We start from the raw sequence: 12,913 nt of genomic DNA on the forward strand, positions 1-12,913 counted from the left end.
CCAATTTTAACTTTTAGTTTCGTAAAAGGCAAAGTTTGCTAATTCGAGCATATGGTAATAGAAATATAATAATATTTGGCGGCGATTTAAACGAAATTTGAAACACAAGAAGGATGAAATAGTATTGTATTTCATTTATTTTTATTGTCGCGGATATTCGTTCGATGCTTTATGAAATATTCACCGATGAAAATCGTACGGCCATTACGTGAAATGCATTTGTACGTTTTTCAAAAAAGGCAATACGTTGCCTATAATCGCGAATACCATCGATATATTATACGTAAACGCGTGGATCGAGTTCCAATTACGCCCAGATATATATATATATATTTTTTTTTCAACTACATTCTATTCCCTTGTATGGATGTAGAACTGCTCTCCCGAAACATCGATCAGAGTTTAATGCATTGTATTAAACTTTTAAATTCAATTACATTACAAGGAACGTGCCAGTAAGGAGAAAACACGAAGCTACTTCTTTTCCAATTCTTGTGTCGTTTGACATTCTTTTACGCAAAAGGTGCTCCAATAAAATCCTTATAAAATTGAAACGCTCACAACTTGTATCACTGGTATCTTTTTTTTTTCTTATATTAGGTTGTCCGAAAAGTTTCTTTCGTTTTATAAAGAAATAATAGACGCACAATGTTTTTTGTTTTATATTAGTTTATTGAATTACGCAGGAACATAATAATAGAAATAGAACGAAACGTGAAATAATATAAAACAGAAATTATTGTTCATCTATTATCACCTTATGCAACGAAAGAAACTTTTCGGACAACCTAATATTTGTCCACTTTTTTTCTAAATTAGATCGCACCTTTGTATCGTTTATATAAAAATATCGAGATTACTCGAAGATCATAATATAACTGTGTATCTCTGTATCCATTTTCATATGTCTTACATAAGGGTAGCATGGAAAATATAAAGTTTCATTGAAAAAAAATAAGAAGGATCTTGATGAAATTGGATCCTACGAACCTATACCTATTATAAGTATAATCCACGAGTTGCTTGGACACATCAGATTCATAAGTTGCAAACTAAACACACGTGACGATATTACAAATGTTTTTTTTTTTTTTTAATTCATTTAATTCGAGACTTACGATTAAAACTCATGTGACTTTTCACATATCAGAAACAGCGTGTCTTTTGTAACGGAAATAAAAAAGAAAAGGTCCTCGATAATCTCATTTAGAAGATATTTACTTGGAAATAATTCACGTAGCTCACCGACGATTATAATTTTTCCCGAGATAACAAAATCGACTAGGAGTTACTCGTATCTACCGATATTATTTCACAAAGCAATCCAAGGATTTACCAAGCAACCATCTAGAACGACGCGGCCTTTCATCTCCAACGTCATCGAATCGTTTCATCCAGAAAAGGTTTGCCCTCGACTCGCTCAGAAGGACGAAGTGAATCGTCAGCTCGTCGTAGAGGAAACGAGCCCGCAAGCACGGCCGACACACATTTTCAGTTCAGAGAAGAAAAGCACACCCGACACAGAAAATCGATTTAGACGTTTCACAAAAGCTGATTCGCCTTGATCCGTTTGCCGGACGGTCTCTTTCCATACGTCGGACAACTCGATCTTTTTCTACCCATATTTCCTACCCCGCCACGCCTTTCTATGCAAGTTACGTGTATTCCCACGAGGAGAAAACGTTAAAATGTTATAGTCGGCGGAAGAGGTATACGCGAGATCGTGAATTATCGCGTGTATTGCAAGAAACGAGAAATTGGTTACATAAAAAGAAAAAAATGGTTTCAATGGGTATTTTTGATAGATTCGATACAATCAGAATAATAAGCACGCGTGTTTACGAATAGAATGAAATTTGTAAACGAGGATTTATATCCAGAAGGAAACAGTTGGAAATCGATAAATTTACAAACGATCGTGTAATCATACAACTGTGCCATTTATCAGTCACCTTATCTGTGCACAATAGAATATGTTAATAATCTCGACTAGCCAGGATTTTACTTTTTAAAATTCCAACTATTAAACCCATCAAAATGTTCAATTTTATAAATTTGATAACAATGCATTTTTTGGACAGGTTTAGATAACTTTCAGTCAAATTTTGTTTTAAGTTCTGCAAAAAGGAAAATCTGAGAGATAGTTACTAGTCGAAATCTCGAGTCCCTTATCTTCCACAAAATGTTTCAAATTATTTATTTCGGTCCTGGAAACACGTAAACTTTAAATTCTGTCTAATTTTACGACCATACTATTACATCTTTTGTACCAACTATAGCAGAGGGAACCGCATTCGCCACCGGTTTATTCTATGAGTTTGCAGATATATACATCATTTTCATTGTACCACTATATTCTCCACGCCACGGTCCTATCTTTCTTTTCTTTTTTCATTTTCCTCTCTCGTAAGAAAAGAAACACATTCATTTTGTTCTTTAATCGACCTTGACCGTGCTTTGCTCGATAGCCACACGACAATGGCGCGTCTGAACGCGTTCTTCGAGCTCGATGCCAAACGAGACGTTCGAATCAACTTGATAAATCACGTACCTCGATTCGAAGCAGCGTATTCAGCGAAAAACGAAAGAATTGGTAGCCAGCGCGGTTGGAAACTACGTAAATCATCTTAAGTGATTTTAATGACGTAGAAGAGAAAATTGGTCGGATTAGGTTCGTTTGCCGGTTCGTGGTTACAAGTTGTACGCTTCATTCGTTTTAGGTGCTTTGACCAATTATGTCTAGACTCGTCGGACCCTAAATATGGTTGCCACCTACGGTAAATGGAAGCCGAGGATGCGTGGTCTTCTTTTTCAAAGCGATACGAGCTTGCTTGGAAAAATAAGTTGGAAAATTCGAAAACGAATGCACGGTCGTTAGTAAAGAAATAAATGATCGATCAGCAGACTGTGGATATTTTTAGGAATTCGTATTTTTGCGAATATAATTAAAACAAAATGAGAATTAGGTAGAAAATTATTTTACCTACCAAATGTTATAAGAAGCAATATATTTTAGACGTTTTATATATTTTTGCATATCGCGTGAATTTCCTGTATATTTTTGCATCCTCGATCTTCTCGTAAATGCATGAAAATTCGCAATCTATCGATTAGCGCAGTTTTCGAAGGTGAATTTGCTCTCGTCCTTTGAATCGAAATACTTTCGCGTTTCTTTTTCCCCATAAATATGAAAATTTAATACAAATTCAAACCTGAATCAATTTTTTTTTTATCATATAATGCACAGCTGTTTCGAAATCGATTAGTATTCCATTTTTAAAAGCTGCTTCGATCTTGCGAAAAATACTTCGAAAACTAATTGCCTCTCAATGTTTCGTTGGAAATTCGCATTTTTTATCTTTTTGTTTTTAACGAAAAGCTTCTCAAGAAGAACGAAGGTAACAGAAGGATGGTTTACATCTTTTAAAATTTGTAAAGCTTTTTGGGGCGATGAAAGAACCGCTGGATCCGAAATGACAAAAGGACCGTAACAAAAATGATACGTCGAAGATAAACTGGAGTATAAGGACGGAGGAATAATACATGTGTAAACATAACTTCCGAATATCAATCCACAAAATAAACATTGCAAAGGTGACGAAAAAATAAAGCTGACCCTATACAATGAATCAATCTATCGGATGCTTGTATTGCTGTATGCTATTCGAAAACGTAAATATTACGTGGTAGCTGTTGTAAACAGCACCAGAATAACATTTGCCGTCGAGAGTCGAGTTTTAAATAAAACTATGACATATGTACATGCCTTTACATATTTCACAAGGCCCGATACAAACTTAATAAATTCCACGCATACGACAAATAACTTTAACGAATGAAGGATCGGGAATTATAGTCAGTCAATCATCCATCGCTACTTTTCACGAGACGATGTTGTACGTTTATTATTAGAAGAAATTTATTATATTACGAAACACATCGTGAAATATATTAGAAATATATTTTAAAAATTCCCAAATATATTCAAGAATCAGCTTATAAGTTAATTAATTATAAAACTTAAGGGATGATGCTTCTAAGAGTTGGAATAATAAAAAAAAAAAAAAATTCCATAACCCACAACTTACGTATACCTCGTCAATTCGCTAATATTATTAATTCGTGAATAATTTCGCAAGAGAACCCTAATCTTGATATATCATTGAAACTGACGAATATCGGACCGAAAGCGAAGATTTTAATGTTTTCCCATGAAAGCGTCGGCCACAGGGTGAAATAATTAAGTGACGGAGTATCTTTGGCGGGATAGCGGGTGAAAGGAGTCGCGTTGCTTGTCCTAGTGGTATCCAGGGCTGGAATGGTGGCTCGCCATGAATTCCAATTTACACGATTAATTGTAACGAAACTAAGCTTCTACGACCCGCAATTCTCCGCGGAAAACATTTCTTAATTGAAAACTCGCCGTCAGCCTAGCGGAACAGCCTGCCATTTCATTTTTCTGCAATTATCGTGAACCGAGACCAGAATAAATTACCGGAATTCTTGTCTATTTTAAGTATCGGCTACGGAAAGTACGGACGATCGATTTGTATTATACACACTTGACTTTAACACAACCATTTGCAACGCTGTAACCTAGTCTAATAATCGAAAAGTAATGATATACGCATTGGCAAATCATAATTTATTACAAAATAGCTCAAATAGTCGAATAGATACTCTCACGACTAACTGTATCTTCTAAATATCTTCCCGATGATATACAGGGTTGTTGGTAACTGATGGTACAAGCGGAAAGGGGGTGGTTCTACGCGAAAAAAGAAATCGAAAATATAGAATAAAAATTTTCTTTTTTAATTTTTCCATCGAAACAACGATCTACAGTGAGATCCGTTATAACGAGACGTGATAAAGTGCACGCGTACCGAGCGAAAATTCAAAGTCGATTTTCTCGAAAACGAAGCCTCAAACGAAAAATTGTTACTCTATATTTTCGACTTCTTTTTTCGCGTAGAATCACCCCTTTTCCGCTTGTACTACCAATTACCAACCACCCTGTATAGACAAATTATATCGAGAAATTTGTCTATTGGGTTGGCAACTAAATGATTGCTGATTTTGTCAATACCACGCATTGATGTAGTTGTAGATTATATTTCCTATGTGTGTATTGTCGAAAGACTGTCGCGATGACCGTTTCGTATCAGAGAGAGAGAGAGAAAGAGAGAGAAAGATCGTATTTGAAGTTATTGGGTTGGCAACTAAATGATTGCGGATTTTGTCAATGCGTGGTATAGACAAAATCCGCAATCATTTAGTTGCCAACCCAATAACTTCAAATACGATCTTTCTCTCTCTCTCTCTCTCTCGTTCTCTCTGATACGAAACGGTCATCGCGACAGTTTTTCGACAATACACACATAGGAAATATAATCTACACCGTTAGGTGCAACCGGATAATGCGTTTCTTTCCACCTCTGAACACGAAACCGCGCGAAACCATGTCGATCACGACCAAGTGTACACCGCATCGGCGATTAATCACAAACAAGGGGATGGTTATGGTGGGACACGAAAATAGCCGGGAATGGCGTGCATAATTCGGTGGAAAAGGGGGCCACGCAAATATTTGCATCTATTTTACACACCATCGATGCTACTGAATTTTGGATGCGCGCTATTTTTAGCGGAATAGGCCGTGTGTGTCGATCTATTCTTTAGTAGCCCGTGGTCGCATGCGCCCCGTTTCCTTGCCGCAAGCTTTCATTTAGTAATATCGAGAGTCTTGATTCGAAACGCCAAACAAAAGCGAAAGAACACGAATCGATATTAGACGGAAGGACACCGATTTATGCAAGCCGCGATATTTGCATTCGAAAGTCGGGTAAAATTAGTTTTCTAGCTAAGTCTCGTTTAATTGGTGTAATTTGTTACTCCGACAGGCATAAATAACAACTTATTAAGAGGAAAGAGTAATATTTTAAGTTTCTTTTATTATTTACTTTCTGGTAAACGTTAAACTATTGCATAAAGCTATTTAATAAGAAAAAGCACACTTTTTGGATAGTAATTACCGTTATTTCTATAATTTTCTGAAGGAAATATTCATTTTTTATCTTGGAAATTTAGAGCTCGCGCGAACGGTTATATTTACGTACGAATCTACGTTCTGATTTTGCGTAAGATAATTATCATCATGTTCAGACGCTTCGTGTCCTTATTAGAGAATAATTCTGCATTTCTTCATTTAACAAAAGGTTTTCGAGAGATATTGAAATTTGAGAAGATTGTATCAGAAACAAAAATCTCTTCTGAAATATCGCATTCTCAAGAAATGTTAACATTAACGCTAATTTCCTAAAATCTTTCATAATAGCTTCAATAAACATTATTTTGCCATCTTTTGTGTTCCGCATTTTTCATAAATAAAGTATGTCGAAAAAAGAAGAAAACATCTCAAAAGATACATACACAAAGAAAAACTGAGTAGAACAACGTTACTAAATAAATCAACTATCAGCTTCCGAAATATTTACGTACAATATTACTTCAACCGTGTAACCTATGAAAAAGAAAAGACTGGCCACTACATACGTGTATTACCTCTCGCTGTTCAATTTTCCCTAGAAACAAAAAATATAAAAATCTCTAGAATCGACTTCAAACTACGTTTTCGATATAGACAGCGTGTGCGACGCATCAAGTGCTCTAGCCGTCCCTGTGATGCGATTGGTGCCAATTAAACAGTCTCGTTGGACCGACTACGAGTGCACTTGGTACGAGTAACGCGACAACTTTGTAAAAAAACGCGACGAATGGCCGCGCCGATGATGGTAGGCGATGGTAGGTGTATAATTCACAAAGCGTGGAGAACGTTCACGACTTTCACGACACGATTAATTTACATTGCTGTGGAAGAGAACGGAGGGGAGGGGGGGATGGCGGGATGGAACGGCTCGGCAGCGTGAGCTCTTGACGCGAGAAGAAAGAAAACCGGCGAAACTCGTTGCAACGACGAGGATTGCAATCAAAGACAATCCTTTGTTGATTAATTAGCCGCCGGTGGAAGTTTATGATAATAGTCGATGGAACGACCATACGAGGGGAATAAAGTTAATAAATACATTTAAATACCTATAACGCGAAGTACGTACTATCGATCAACGATCGATCTACGATGTTTCAACTGTTTCAACATTGGAATCCCTACTACGGTAGTCAAATTGGCAGATTCATAATTTTTTCAGTAATCTCGTACATTTATACGTATATGATAAATGTTTAAAGATAAATTATTAAAGATTTACGTATACAATATTTTGTACAATGTGCGGAGAAAGATCTTACGTCCTTTTCAGTATGTGGTATCTCTTCCTAACACCTTTCACTCCGATTTCTTTAATAGGAATAATTACCGCGCGGGATTTACTTTCGATATTTAGTCGAACATGCCTAAATCTTAGTTCTAAGTTTTCAACGAAATACATAGCTCCTAGTAAAACGAGTTAGAGGAAACAGATAAAGTATAATAAAAAAACAAAAGAGATACGTATATCGCTAGTGCGAGGGTGTACAGTGTATATTGTATATCCGTTATTTAATCGAGGAAAAAGGCGGCCGATAGGCGCGAAGTGGCATCTCATTGATCCAGCTATAATTTTACGCATTGATGGTCGAATGGCCGTGACTTAGTGAATAAAAGTACGACTAAGTAAAACGTAGCTGTACGATGGTTATCGAACGGTAACTGGAGATTGCGTTGGATGCGAAGGATAAAGGAGAAAGAGGAGGCGGAAGGGTGCGGTAGACATATTAGAGCAAGTGACAAGAGACTCACCTTGTCTGAGGGTATGTTGCGCGAACTCATCGTAGATGGTGGCGAAGGGTGGTCGCAGGAAATCCAGAGGCCGTCCGTAATTTGACCCAAAGGTGACTTTCCGAATGGCACAGGTATTCAACAAACTGATGACAGCAATGAAAAGCCAGTGTGCGACGCACTTACTCGATGAAAACACACTCACGCACAGCTCACTATTCCGGGACCATTTCGGCCCGAGCCTTCCGCTGCCCGATCACACACTCCGACACCTGTCGTTACTTGTACATGTCGGGCGAAAAGTATTTGGGTAACATCTTGCGGATAATACACGGATAATACGCTCTGTAGTTTGCACCGCACGCACCCACCGTCCCAGTCTCAGAGCCAAACACATAAAATGGCGATCCTGAGACGATGCAGCCTTCTGGGGAAGCTTCGGTCACAGAGTACGCGATTGCACTAGTCACACTCGTTGGACGTTCGTGACAGGTGGCAGTGGGAGAAGCGCCAGTAGCGCCACTCCCGATGTATACCTGTACTACATCTATAAAATTAAATTTAGGAGAACTATGCGAACGAGACTTGTGAAAAACATGTGAAAAATCATAAATTGAAAACTATTTTTACGTATTATTTTCATCGTACTGATATTGTTGTAATATTGCAGAACTGAGGTTTTAGTAATTGTGATTCCATCTGTTGAGAATAAATCAATCGATAATGAATCATTTTAATTTTATTGTGGATAGTACTTTACACTAGTTTGCATTAATGTTACGATATAACCTCTTCCGTTGTATTGCGAGCGTTAAAATTTTGACAGTTTCCGAATGATAGATTGTATTCTACTGTTGCAGCGTTAGTTCGCATGTATAACATTGTAAATTATGTATAAAAGTAGAAACTCAGTGTGTATCTGACGCACAATGAAATTACTGTGATAAGCAGTTTATGAAAGTATTTTAAAAAATGTCCGCAATTATAGATGATAAAGTGGTTGCAGGAGCGAAATCCGCAAACATTGTTAAAGAAGACCCCATTGTAGCATTGACGGTATACACACCGTTTTAATAACAGAACTTAAACAATTAATTGATTTAGTTATATTTTTTCCTTTATTGATGTGCAGAAAATAACCTTTTTCCTCCGTTTCCTTGTAATTTAGCAAACGAGCTTTAATATTTATAGAAAGATATGATTTCATCGTTAAATTTACGTTTAACTTTATTTTCTATTTCTGTGACGCTTATTTATGTATTTATTTTAGGAAAAAGTAAATGCATTATATTTTTTTCGAGATCACTATTTTGAAAATCATTCTATCGAAGAAGCCATTAAAAAGAATGGTGATGTAGAAAAAGAAATGAAAGATACTTTAAGTAAACTCGATGAATGTAAAGGATATGAAATTGATGGATCACGAGCAAAATATTATTACCTAAAAGGAAAAGCTTTAAATGTTACAGAACGTTTTATACCACAAGCAGAAGAGTTATTAACAAAAGCAGTAAAATTAGAACCTAACTTAGTAGAAGCATGGAATGAATTAGGAGAATGTTATTGGAAAAACGATGATATTCAGCAAGCAAAAAATTGTTTTGTTGGAGCTCTACGCCATGTAAAATTTCTTTTCTTATTCTTATCCATTACCATCTTCCTGCTTTATAATTGTGTAATGTATAATTGAAATGCAATAATAAATATTGTAGGGTAGGAATAAAGTATCTTTAAGAAATTTATCGATGGTACTCAGACAAGAACCAGTCCCTAATACTGAACAACGAATACAAAATATACAGAAGGGAGTGGAATATGCTAAGGAAGCAGTCAGTCTTGATACATCAGATGGTATTTCTTGGGCAATCTTAGGAAATGCTTATTTGTCTTCCTTTTTTACAATAGCACAAAATCCTGCAACTTTACGACTTTGCATGTCAGCTTATACACAAGCAGTAAGTTAGATTATGACAATTTTAAACTTTCATCGTTGGCTGGCAATAAACATATTGAAATTGTTTTTAGGAAAAAGATATTGTAGCAGGAAGTAATCCTGATTTATTTCACAATAAGGCAGTGGTAAGCATTTTATTATCTCCAATACAGTATCAATGAACTTTAATTTCTGGTATTCATGTAAATAAATTACAACAATAGGCCTTAAAGTATCAAGAAGAATATAGTTTAGCATTAAAATCTTTTGAGAGGGCAATACTACTAGATCCAGTATGGGAAACACCTCATAACAAAAGGGATGAATTGTTACAATATTTAAAAGATGTACAAAATTCAGTAAATAATAATGGAAGAGTAAAACCAAAAAGATTGTACCAAATGATAAGGGTATCTAAATTTTTAAATAATATATTTGTTTTTATAATGACAATGTAATTTCAAGATGTGTTTCATTTTATAAGATTCTATAAACTTAATACATGATGCTGGTACCTATACATATTTATAGGTTTCTGATTAAATGTAGGCATTGGATGTTAAACATTTGGGACCATACAAAGGTGGCTCTTTCACATCTGGCCAAAAGACTGTAAAATTAGATTTAGTATTACTTAAAGACCTAGTCCTCGGGTTAAATCCAGAAAAAGTTATATTTGGGAAAGTAGTATGTTGGATACAAGACACCGATTGTGTACCTTTGTAAGTCTGTTTTTCAGTTTCCTTACTTTAATTACAACAAAACAAGGATTGTAATTTATGATCATGATTAACAAGTACGTATCCAATATTTTAGTGCGTTTTGTCTCGTGGACGAAGAAAAAATGTGTATTGCTGTAACAGTATACAATCTTGCTAAAGGTCGTGGAGTAACCGTAGGAGATTCTGTTGCTATACCTGAACCATGTGTGATTCATCATAAGTTTTCTTATCTCGATAACGTTAGTATTATTGTACTGATATATATGCTTCTTTTAAAATTAACGGTTATACAACTATATACTTTTTCAGGATTTTGACTTCAAATCTATACGCGTCGAAACTCCAGTTATATTGGTTGTTAATGGAAGAAAATTAGGTAGAGAGCAACAAGCATCTGCAAAATTGCACACCTTTAAAAAGACCGATTGAACTTAATGCACAAATGTTCGTTCACGAATTTATAGCGAAACGTAGCTAGTGATGAGATTTCCTTTTATCTCGACTTTAAACCAATATCACTGTTAATAGACATTGTGATATTCGAATTTTGAATCTAAGTATTAATATAGTATATGAATAGAATCGAATAATCTTACCACAGTCAATATTTCTGGAGATAGGTCAATCCATTTACAATTGTTGCGCATTTCCTTAGAAGAATGTCATGCAAGTTAGAAACGATGAAATTTAAAAAAGAAACCTGTCTTTTTACACAGAACTTCGTTCATAAGTATCGTTATATTTTGTTTGTAATATGTTAATTCGCAGAGAAGCTTGAAGAATCCGAATTCATCGATTTATATAAAATTTTGTATATACATAATAAAACGCAGTTCATTTAAATGATTGTATCTTGTAGAATTTTAATCGCACTCCTGGATGCGATTTAATAAGCGATAGAAACTTTTACATATAGTGTATCTACAAAATTTTATAAGAACAGGTGAGTACGCATTCTTCAAGTTTCTTTCGTCAGCTCAAAAGTCAGTTCCAGAATATAGAATATATAATCGAATTTAGTATAAAAATATTAATTTTCATAATACACCTAGGTGTAGTTTTAATCTTCAATCAAATAATTTTCTTTTAAAAAACATTTAAACGTTCTGGAATTTTTTAATGAATTTTTTACGTTTATTGTTATAGTTCTTTAAGAGGAAAGACAAAAGATAAGCAAGCATAAAAATAAGATATAATAACATTTAATGCTTAACAAGATCAAATAAACTGACTTTTTCTATAAGTTCTATTCATCAGTCGTTCCATCGTGCCAATAAAATAACTTTTGCTTGTTCGTACGAAACATACAAACTAATCATTCTTTTATACTCGAATACTCATATCGATTCATTTCGATTAAAAAAAAAAGAAACGGTAACGTCCATAAGTTCGTAAGGATAGAACGTATTATAAAATACACAATGCGTAGATTTATTTTTAAAAACATCGGTTTATGAAAGTTCGAACACGCTCGAGAAGAAAATCAACGCGAGAAAGAAGAAAAAAGGTCACGAGTTCTGTTTCTGCGTTTGTCGCTACGCCCTTGAAGAGCTTAAACGGGAATGCAACATAAATTTATTAAACCGGTATCAAAAGCGAAACGACAAACATGGAAGCAGGACGTCGCGCATTTTTCAGTCACTTTTACGAAAATTGCTTGTGATGTACATATATATTTAAAACGTTTGTATAAAAATGTTTTCTATTATCGATTATAATATAATAAATACTTATTTAATAATAATATAGTAGTTGGGCGTTTCTCTATGAAAACCTAGCATCCGTTTGACGGAGAAACAATAGTGAACTTCCAGCGGACCGTGACTAACGACTCTTCGAGCACTAGGAATCGTTTCACAACGACGAATGATCGTTTCACGTCGAAGTCATCGGCCGACGTCTTCTAAATTAAATACGTACGCGTAAACGCGTGGTCTTCCACGTACAGATCATACCGATACGTAATTTTACGTAAGTGAAACGGAGGTGTATCAATGTTCTCCTTTCGGGACATGTCTCGTTCTACTTCACATGTTCACCTCCCATAACTTAAAGTAATTGTCGATCACCTCGAGGAACCACTCACGTCGTTGAGGATCTTTGAAGATCGGCGCGAGCGTTTTCAGTTGAAGCTGTAGTAACGCTTCGTTCTCCAACAAACCGTCCAATTGCTTTAGCAACATCGCATCACCGTGTAATTTCAGCAAGCTGGCATACGAGAAAATGTAGTATTGGTTTCGAAGCCGTTCTACCGCCCAAGCCTCGACGGTGCGGTTTCCGCTCGCTGCTTGTATCGAGCCCATGTGCTCCGCGTACCACGGCGAAAAATAGTTGCTCAACTCGATATTCGATAAATCTGCTACACCACGAGTCTTTAGCCGCTCTTTGATACGTAGATATGCTTGTTGAGTATACACGAACACCTAGAAGGAATAAAAACACTTTTAAAATTTTAAGGTAGGTACATATAATTTAGCACAA

At 35.6% G+C, this 12,913-nt stretch overlaps 3 protein-coding genes across 6 annotated transcripts in view; 1 reads left to right on the top strand and 2 right to left on the bottom strand.

Annotated features, from left to right (window-relative positions):
* The window catches only part of LOC126875899 (ubiquitin-like protein 3), a 110,804-nt gene extending 102,598 nt beyond the window's left edge, over positions 1-8,206 (bottom strand). Inside the window, exon 1 of the mRNA XM_050638789.1 lies at positions 7,799-8,206. Within this exon, the coding sequence (XP_050494746.1) occupies positions 7,799-7,828 (30 nt within the window). The 5' untranslated portion in view covers positions 7,829-8,206. The remainder of the gene's footprint in view (positions 1-7,798) is intronic.
* A 147-nt stretch (positions 8,207-8,353) lies between these two features.
* On the top strand, positions 8,354-12,176 carry LOC126875849 (tetratricopeptide repeat protein 5-like). Its single transcript, XM_050638749.1, has 8 exons — positions 8,354-8,833; positions 9,048-9,398; positions 9,490-9,732; positions 9,803-9,856; positions 9,935-10,120; positions 10,260-10,432; positions 10,527-10,671; positions 10,742-12,176. Exons 1-8 carry the CDS (start codon positions 8,750-8,752, stop codon positions 10,859-10,861), a joined length of 1,356 nt encoding a protein of 451 aa, XP_050494706.1. The 5' UTR covers positions 8,354-8,749; the 3' UTR covers positions 10,862-12,176.
* LOC126875869 (torso-like protein) overlaps positions 11,619-12,913 on the bottom strand; it is a 32,723-nt gene continuing 31,428 nt past the window's right edge. For all 4 annotated transcript variants that reach the window (XM_050638777.1, XM_050638782.1, XM_050638788.1 and 1 more), the window contains exon 3: positions 11,619-12,855. In XM_050638777.1, coding sequence (XP_050494734.1) covers positions 12,460-12,855 — 396 coding nt within the window. In that variant the 3' untranslated portion in view covers positions 11,619-12,459. The remainder of the gene's footprint in view (positions 12,856-12,913) is intronic.

The sequence above is a fragment of the Bombus huntii genome, chromosome 2 (assembly GCF_024542735.1).
Source record: "Bombus huntii isolate Logan2020A chromosome 2, iyBomHunt1.1, whole genome shotgun sequence".
Lineage (NCBI taxonomy): Eukaryota > Metazoa > Arthropoda > Insecta > Hymenoptera > Apidae > Bombus > Bombus huntii.